The sequence below is a fragment of the Erithacus rubecula genome (assembly GCF_903797595.1).
Source record: "Erithacus rubecula genome assembly, contig: scaffold_407_arrow_ctg1, whole genome shotgun sequence".
NCBI classification, from domain to species: Eukaryota; Metazoa; Chordata; class Aves; order Passeriformes; family Muscicapidae; genus Erithacus; species Erithacus rubecula.
Genome location: NW_027635929.1, coordinates 76,030 through 85,360, shown reverse-complemented (window position 1 = coordinate 85,360; position 9,331 = coordinate 76,030). Strand labels below are relative to the sequence as shown.

General features: G+C 53.9%; 1 protein-coding gene and 1 pseudogene across 2 annotated transcripts; both read left to right on the top strand.

The window, feature by feature from the left end:
* The first annotated feature begins 796 nt into the window (after positions 1 to 796).
* On the top strand, positions 797 to 2,479 carry LOC306816176 (serine/threonine-protein kinase pim-3 pseudogene; annotated as a pseudogene). Its single transcript, XR_013777884.1, has 3 exons — positions 797 to 893; positions 1,144 to 1,513; positions 2,406 to 2,479. The product of XR_013777884.1 is annotated as a serine/threonine-protein kinase pim-3 pseudogene (transcript).
* A 5,153-nt stretch (positions 2,480 to 7,632) lies between these two features.
* LOC306816177 (olfactory receptor 14I1-like) lies at positions 7,633 to 8,565 on the top strand (the record flags this gene model as incomplete). Its single annotated transcript, XM_079332658.1, has 1 exon — positions 7,633 to 8,565. The coding sequence occupies one exon, from the start codon at positions 7,633 to 7,635 to the stop codon at positions 8,563 to 8,565; it is 933 nt and encodes a 310-aa protein (XP_079188784.1).
* Positions 8,566 to 9,331: the final 766 nt, after the last annotated feature.

The window sequence follows — 9,331 nt, the reverse complement described above, 5'->3', positions numbered from 1 at the left end:
GCAAGGAAAGCCTGGCACAGCTGGGCTTCTTCAGCCTGCAAAAGAGACTAAGGCTTAGGCTTGGCCCAACTGCGGCCTTCCAGTACCTGATGGCAACCTACAAGAAAGCTGGACAGGGACTTTGTATAAAGGCAGGCAGAGAGAGCACAAGGGAGAATGGATCCAAAGTGAAAGAGAGTAGATTTAGATGAGAGATTCAGAAAAAAACAGACTTTCCTGGAACAGAACTATGCATGCCCCACCCCTGACAGTGTATGAGGCCAGACTGGATGGAGCTCAGGACAAGTTGGTCCCCAGGCACAGCACGGGGGTTGCAGCTATGTGGTCTTCCAGGTCCCTTCCAAGCGAAAGCATGCCATGACTCCGTGATTCTGGGATACCTCCCCTCCTCATCCTCTGGCAGAAAAAGAAACTTGGCACCAAGTTCCACATTGCAGACCATGTCTTTTGACAACCTGCTACTGTTTCAACAGAGAATGAAAAGAGATGACAGTAGTGACACAATTTCTCTTTTCTACTTGACATTTCAATGCTCTGCTCCTGTCCATACTGGCAAAACTCAGAAGAGGCGATTCTTCCCTACGAAATGCTTTGTCACACCCAAAGAAGAAAGCCACAAGAATGGCAGAATGGCGAGAGCTCCGTGCAGTCCGCACGGGCGGAGAAGCCTCCCCTGGAGCAGCTCTACAGGGAGGGCCCGTTCCTGGGGAGCAGCGGCTGCGGCAGCGTTTACGCCGGGACCCGGCTCGCCGATGGCACCCCAGTAAGAGACGGGGCTGGCTCAGAGTGGGGAGTGGGGCGGTGGGCAGTGAGGTGAGCCCACCGCTCGCCTTGGCTTGCAGGTGGCCATTAAGCGAGTGGGCTGGGATCGTATCTGGGAGTGGGCACAGCTGGTGAGGGAGCGGGACCAGCGGGAGCAACCAGTGGGGTGTGCTAGGCGGGGCGAAGGCCAGGCCCGGCAAGAGGGGTGGCAGCTGGGATGCTGTGAGGGGAGTGAGCGTGGAGGGAGCAGGGAGGGAGTGGGAAGGGAGCGAGGGCCGCGCAGCGTCCCAGGCGGTGGCGAGCTTTGGTGGGGCCAGGCAGGGGGTGCTGAAGGCGCAGTGCAGCATCAGCCCCGCTGACAGCATGGTGGTCTCCCTGCAGCACGACAGTGCCCTTGTGTCCCTGGAGCTGGTGCTCAACTGGATGGTGTCGTGCCCTGGCTTCTGCAGCCTCCTGTGTCTCCTGGAGTGGTTCAAGCTGCCCAACGGCTTCGCGCTGGTCATGGAGCGTCCGGGGTGCTGCCAGGACCTGTGGCACTTGCTGGAGGTGGACGGGTCCCTGCCAGAGCCCGTGGCTTGGGGGCTGTTCCACCAGGTGCTGCAGGCCACGCGGCACCGCACCAGCCGTGGCGTCCTGCACCGTGACATCAAGGCCGAGAACATCCTCGTCGATCTGGACACTGGCGAGGTGAAGCTCATCGACTTCGGCTGTGACACCATCCTCCAGGACACCTTCTATACCTGGATGGCAGGTGAGCCCAAAGCCAGGGTCCCTTGGGCAGCAGAGGTTCTCCCCTTTCCTGGCACAGGGGGAAAACAGAGGGAGGGAGGGAGGGGGAATTCTTCTTCAGCCAGCTGCAGGACCAGCATGGTACTTCAACCTCCCCCTTCCCCGAGCAGTGCTGCACCCTTGCATAGCTCAGTACTGAAACCCCCACCTGATCAGTGCTGCCACCTTGTAGAGAAAGACTGGTACAGCATGCCCTCCCCACAGTGCTTCCCCCGTGTGGACACAGCATGGTACTGCAGCCACCCCCTCCTCAGGAGTGATGCCCTCTTATGGACACAGATGGGTACTGCAGCTCTCCCTCCTCTGAGCAGTGCTGTCCCATTGTGGACATAGCCCAGTACTGTACCCTCCCCCCTGTTCAGTGCTGTCCCCTTGTGGACAAAACCCGGCAATGCAGGACCCTCCTTCCGAAGCAGTGGTTCCCAATTTTGGACACAGACTGTAACTGCAGCCTTCCCCCTTGTGGACACTGCATGGTACTGCAGTCCCCACCTTCTGAGCAGTGATGCCCTCATGTGGACATGTACTGGTACTGCAGCCTCCCCCTACTCTGAGCAGTGCTACCCACTTGTAAAACAAAGCCTATTACTGCAGCCTCCCCCCAGTTCAGTGCTGCCCCTGTGTGGACAAAACCCGGTACTTCAGCACCCCCCTCCTCCAAGAAGTGGTGCCCAAATTTGGACACAGACTGGTACTGCAGCTTTCCCCCAAGCAGCGCTGCCACTCTGTGGACATATCGTGGTACTGTAGCCCTCTTCCTTGAGCACTGCTGTGCTCTTGTGCAAGCAGCATGGTATTGCAGCCCTGCCACCCAAACACTGCTGCCCCCTTCTGGACAAAACTCTATACTGCAGGCTTCCCCTTGAGCAGTGCCGCACCTTTTGTGGACAAAGCATGGTACTGCAGTCCCCCTCCCAAGTGGTTCTGATGCTTTGTAGACACAGCATGATACTCCAGCACCCCCCCTCCCACCCCTCCTTGAGGAGTGCTACCCCCTAGTGGACACACCCACGGGGTTTTCTCTCTCGAGGTTTCAGAGGGTGCAGACTCCTTTTATCCTAAACTCCTGGCTGCACGTTCCTCTCTTCCTTTCCCCATTGCCCAAGGTACTAGGAAGGTACATCCTTCCTGACCCGCCTGCCCCACATTCCCTCTTGAACCTGGCATCTCCCCCACAGTTCAGATTTTCACACTTATGCAGACCCTTGTCTGTTTCAGGAGCCAAGCTGTCTGGGCCCGGTAACAAACCTGCTGCCCAAAGTCAGTAGAAACATTGCGACCCATTTCACAGATCTAAACACTCATCCCTTCACCCATCAAATGATTTGTAAAGACATTAGCACACATCTTTCCTCTCACATTGATGTTTCCTGTGCTGTTAACAATCTTTGAAGCCCAGCCTTCACCCTGACCTCTCTGCTGTTGTAGTTTCCTGGGCAGAGGTTGTTGTCTCTTCCCCCTTCCATGGGCAGGCCGGTGTTCAGCCATGTCCAGGACAGCAGGGCCCCACCCCACAGCACTGTGCCCTGGGAAGACAAAAAACATCATTCCATATGTCCCCATTCTTCATTCTTCCCAGGAATTTGGCTCTGCCAGTGAGCTTTGTAGCTCATTGCCACAGGAAAAAGGAAACCCCTGTGACACTGTGGGGCCCCATGGAACCAAACATCCATTGTGACACCACAGAACATCACTGAACCAAGAGTCCATGGTGACACAACAAGGCTTTGTGGAACCAAAGAGTCCAAAGGACTAAAACAGATCTTGCATGGCTCTGCCTTGGGAATATAAATCTCCATGATGGCATCTTGACACACACTTGAGAAGGGTGTCTGTTTGTAGTGGGGAAACTCAGGAGTTTTAGATTGCTTCAAAAAGAGTAAAGGAAGTAAACCCCTGTTTGCTTGAGTGCAGCCAATTCTACAACCAAAGCAGGTCCCAGGTGAGTGAGGACAAACAGGATGGGAGTGGGGAATGTGGAGAAATATTGTCAACACTGGGTCAGGCCTCAAGGAACAGTTTGTCTGAGCAGGCCAGATTTTCTGAGAAGAGACCCTGCATCAGTATCATTCACAGAACTCTGCAATCAACCCTGCTCTAAAGAGAAACAGTTATAAAAGACATGCTTTAAAATAGGACCACTTATTTCTGAGAAACTCTTTGAAATATTTCTCCATAACTGTAGAAAAAACTTCCTAATGAACTTCACCAGAGCAGAGGGAAATCAAGGCAGAGCCATGGTTTTGTCAGGACTTGCTTTATCCCAATGAGTGTGGTGGTGCATTTGGTGTTGAGCACTTGAACCTCAGGGCCTGAGAGGAGTCCAAGTCAGAAGAAAAACCCAAATGCCTCAAAGCATTAATGGGGCCCACTGAGGTCTGTCCCCACCACAGGTTCCTCACGGACTCCTTGGGAGAGAGAATTGGAGGCCATGATTGCCCAAAAACCTCTCAGAGAGCCAGAGAGGAAAGAAAAAAGGAAAGTACCTTAAAAAAGCTGAAGTACCTTGAAGCATTAATGAGCCCACTGAGTATTATTACTGACAAAGGATCTCAAGGGACTAATTAAAGCAGATAATTGGTGGCCATGATTGCACAAAGCTCTCAGAGACTGCAAGGCAAAAGCAAAACCCAAAGTCCTTTGAAAAACCTGCAGTCCCTGGGAGCATGAAGGAGCCCCCAGGGCCATTCTTGGCCAAGTCTCCCCAGGGACTGGTCCCAGCAGATCCCTGAGGCCACTGGGATGTGGGGGGATTCTGAGGGCAGCACAAGGGGTGACAGTGCCCAGCTTTGCTGGTGCTGTGCCAGGAGGCCCCAGTGGCTCAGGACAAGGTGTCTCCTCAGAGCCCTTAGTGGCACAGACCCTGCTGTGCTCCAGGGCACCAAGACTTGGCTTCTCTTTGTCCCCACCTGTCATCTCTGCCTCCAGTTCTCTGCTCTGGGGGCTTGGGGACACTTTCTCAGTCGTGTTCCTCAGTGGGACCCATTAAAACTTAAAGAAGCTTTGGAGTTTGATTCTCACTTGGAGCTCTTGAGAAGTTTCTTCATCTCCCTCTCAGGGACTGATGTTCAGGGCTTCAGCACAAACCCCAAGAGGGTCATTAAAGTCCTTGTGCTGTGTCATTGCTGCTGAGCTGGGCCGAGCTCCTGGCACAGAGGCTGCTCCTGGGAAGGGCAGCATTGCAGAGAGACAGCTCTGCCCAGAAGCAGCTCCTGTGCACAGCCCAGCTGGGGCTCTGCCTGCAGCTATCCCATGCACAGCCCAGAGGGGTTAAACTCAGCCTGGGCTGGGGGCACAGAGCAGAGCTCAGTGAGGGCTCACTAGAGCAGAAATCCTCACAGTGTTTGAAACAGTCACTCTCTGGCTGTGGGATGGTAAGCTGCAGTTCCTGCAGGGATCTCCTGAAGCTGGCACATGCCACAGCTTTCAGGACCTTCCAGGAGGACTCTCAGACCTGCTGCAGTGCAGGGGATGTGGCCCTGGGCAGGGCTGGGTTTCCCTGCTGCAGCACTCGAGGCACAGCCCCAGTCAGCTTCCATTTGTTCAGGCTCTGCTGCAGGGCTGAGCAGTGGGGGCTGAAGCCAGGGGTGCCCAGGGCTGTCCTGCAGAGCAGGGTTCTGCAGCCCAAGGCTCTGTGCTGCAGCAGGGACTCTGCTGCCTGCCAGGGGCAGCTCTCAGCCAGCCCGGGGAGCTGCTCCCGGCGCTGGGGGAGAAGCTGTGGGGGCAAGGAGTGACCCTGAGCAGGGCAGGTTCTGCTGAGAGGTGCTGGATGGGGCAGGGCTGCTCCCAGCTCCAGACCAGCCTGGGCACAGCTCTGGAGAGCACTTCCCAAAAGAAGGTGAGCCTGAGATTGCTGTAAAGATCAGGAGATTTCTTGAGAGTGTTTTAAATTTCCTCCTTGGAGAAGAATGGAAAGGCTGGGGTGATGACAAAATGATTTTTGCTTTTTATACTTTTTTTCCCTAGTCTTGTAACTCTGTAAACTATTATCATATACTTATATAACTAAAATCTTTTAATAGCTCTGGTACATCTCCTAACCTTTCTTTTAGATTTTTTTGAACAGTAAGCTGACCTTCTAAATACATTCCTGAAATAATGTATAGGCTTATTATCAGGAAAAGGACCTACAAGAAGAACATTTTTATTTTATTTTTTTTTTTAACCAGAATGTGAGCAGTCATAGAAAAAATAGGGGCAAAGAAGCCCTTGGAACTACTCCAATGAGTTGACCCAGGGGTGTGTAACAGGGGAAACCGAATCTCCTATTGGATGTTCCTGTTAAATATCCTAGTTAATCAACCTTAATAAATTGTTGGAATTGGGGGCTGGGTGTGCCACATTCCCACTGGGACACCTGGAATCTTCCAATAACGATCTGTTTTGTACTTTACCATTCTAACACTCTTGCAAGGGTGTTTTCCTCTTTTGATTATAGACAATCAAATAGACAACAGGGGGATGAGAGAAGCAGAACAGGAATTGTACTCAGAGAATCACAGAACATTCGGAATTGAAAGGGACACACAGGATCACTAAAGTAACATTTGAACACTTACAGAGACTCCAGATCTGTAATTTTGTGTGGTCAGTCTCTCTGCTGGGAGCCTCCCAAAGGGCCTTCAGCCACTCCTCAGCTTTGGGCAGCACCAGCATCCCCTTTGCAGGGCCCAGCAGGGCTCTTCCTGAGCTGCCCTTGCCCACCTGCAGGCAGACCCTGTCCCAGGCAGGGCCCTGCAGACAGGCAGGTTTCTGTAGGGCAGGCAAGGGCGTAGAGGATGGGATGGGCTCTGTGAGCCTGGCAGGGACAGGGCAGCTCTCAGGAGGGAAATGTTCAGGCCTAGGGACATGCTCAGGGAAGGAGAGGGGGCTGAAGAGAGCAATGCTGGGGGCAGGAGGGCACTGTTAGTGTGTGGGAGGTGCTGTGCACAGCTGGGTACGGGAACACTGCCCTGAGTGCCCGACTGTCTCTGCCCTGCCCTCCCAGGCACAGCACCACAACATCTTCTCTTGTTCCTGCACTCCTCTGATATTGTCATTGTAATCTGCTGCTCTCAGGGAGGCTCTGGGATTGCAGCACTGAGTCAGGCACTGCCCTTGGGATTCTTGCCAGGCAGGGGTGTCCATGGCAATGGGGTGTCCAAGCTTCCATGGGACCTGTGGAGCTGCGGGCAAAGCAGTCCATGGTAAAGGGGAATGAGCTGAGCCCCCTCCCTGAGATCCCATCATGGGCACACCTGGGAGTCTCCTTGCTGTGTCCTTCCAAGCTCTGAGCTGCCCTCCTGGGTGCAAATCTGTGCCAGAGCCTCTCAGAGTTCCCTGAGTGTCCCACAGGGAAGTGCAGAGGTGTCACAGCTGAAGAAATGCTGTTTTATTTGCCAAGGGAATGGTGAGTGTCCTTGGCAGAAGGGGGTGCTGAGACCTTGCTCAGAGAGCTTTAGAGAAGGTGAGCCATTCAGGGATCCTCTGCTGTCAGCAGGGTTTGGTTTATCCCAGGGTGACACAGGAGTGTGATTGTGCTCTGATTCCAGCCAAAAGTGCAAACCCTGGACAGTTGGGAACAAGCCACTCCACCTTGCCCTGAGCCAAAGGGAATCTTCTGCCTCTTGCATCTCTCACTGGCAAACTGTGAGTGCAGCAGAAATGCTGGGATTTCTGTCCTCAGAGAACCAGGAATGATAGGCGGGTAGGAAAACAAATCCTAAAACCAACTCCTCCCATCCTTTTGATTTGGGAATGCGGAAGCTACCAAGCCCTTCTGCATTAGGAGTGATTCCACTGGCAAATCCTAAATATCCAGCCTTGTCCCTCAGCCACACAGTCACAAACCCAAGGCTGCAGGGAAGGGATGGCTCCTTGAGAGCGCCCATGCACAGGCCTGGCTGCTCCTGGAACTCTCAGACAGCACAACTGGAGCTCAGTCAGGGACTTGGGTGAAGGATTTCCCAGAGCAGAAAAAAGAGTGACTGACTCACCGGGGGTCAGTCTACAGGGAATGGCCCAAGTTTGTGTTCAAGCAGCCTCTGCTCATTTGTCACTATCCTTTATCCATGAACAGGTCCCCATATCCAGCCACAGCAAATGTCCAACAGCAGCTCCATCAGCCACTTCCTCCTGCTGCCATTGGCAGACACGTGGCAGCTGCAGCTCCTGCACTTCTGCCTCTTCCTGGGCATCTCCCTGGCTGCCCTCCTGGCCAACAGCCTCATCATCAGCGCTGTAGCCTGTGGCCACCACCTGCACACCCCCATGTTCTTCTTCCTGCTCAACCTGGCCCTCACTGACCTGGGCTGCATCTGCACCACTGTCCCCAAAGCCATGCACAATTCCCTCTGGGACACCAGGAACATCTCCTACTCAGGATGTGCTGCTCAGGTCTTTTTCTTTGTGTTTTTCATTTCAGCAGAGCTTTCCCTCCTGACCGTCATGTGCTACGACCGCTACGTGTCCATCTGCAAACCCCTGCACTATGGGACCCTCCTGGGCAGCAGAGCTTGTGCCCACATGGCAGCAGCTGCCTGGGCCAGTGCCTTTCTCTATTCACTGCTGCACACAGCCAATACATTTTCCCTGCCCCTATGCCATGGTAATGCCCTGGGCCAGTTCTTCTGTGAAATCCCTCAAATCCTCAAGCTCTCCTGCTCCAAATCCTACATCAGGAAACTTGGGCTTCTTGCTGTTAGTGTTTGTTTAGCCTTTGGCTGTTTTGTGTTCATGGTTTTCTCCTATGTGCAGATCTTCAGGGCTGTGCTGAGGATCCCCTCTGAGCAGGGACGGCACAAAGCCTTTTCCACCTGTCTCCCTCACCTGGCTGTGGTCTCATTGTTCATGAGCACTGGCACATTTGCCAACATGAAGCCCCCTTCTGTCTCCTCTCCATCCCTGGATCTGGCAATGTCAGTTCTGTACTCAGTGGTGCCTCCAGCCCTGAACCCCCTCATCTACAGCCTGAGGAACCAGGAGCTAAAGGCTACAATATGGACACTGATGACTGGCTGCTTTCAGGAACATTAAAGTGCTGGCAAATTTCTGAATATCATTTGTAATATAAGTCATCTTGGATACTTCTTCTTGATTTGGTTGTGGGGTTATTTTTCCTTTGCTTTAGTTTTGTCATATTGTCCATTAAAACAGCCACTGTGTGTTCTATTGCTCATTTTATTTCTGTCCATCTTCCCTGTGGCCACGAAGTGTGTCAATGAAGGGCTGCACTGTAGGATTTCTCTCCCAGTAAAGATTTCACTAGAGATACCCCATGTGTTCCCTTCTCTGCAACTGCAGAAGCAATGTCTGTGTGCAGAGCTGGGGCAAATCAGTGCTGGCACAGCAGCTGTGCCCAGCAGCAGCAGCACTTGGTGTTGCCAGTGCTGCTCCCGTGTCACTGTCCCACTGCCCTCCTGCCCCTCGTGTTGCTGCAGAGCCTGAGTGCTCTCGGGGCCAGGCACAGCCCTGGGGGTGGCAGTGCCGGGGCTGCAGCAGGGACAGGCCATGGGCACTGCTGGGGAAGCACTGATGCCTCAGGGCAGAGCTTAGGGGCTCCAGGCTCCTTGGCCAGGCTCTCTCCACAACACTTGGCCAGGCCAATGCTGAGCAGAGAAAATCCCCATGAGCAGCCCCAGTCTGGCCATGGGCAGGCTGGGGGAAACAGCATGGCTGGTGCTCTGCAAGGTCCCTGCAAGGGGGAGACCCTGGCAAGGAGCAGCAGAGCAGGGGCTGATCCATTCCCACTGCTCTGCACACCCCAGGGCAGTGTCCCAGAGCATCCTCATGCACCTGCCAA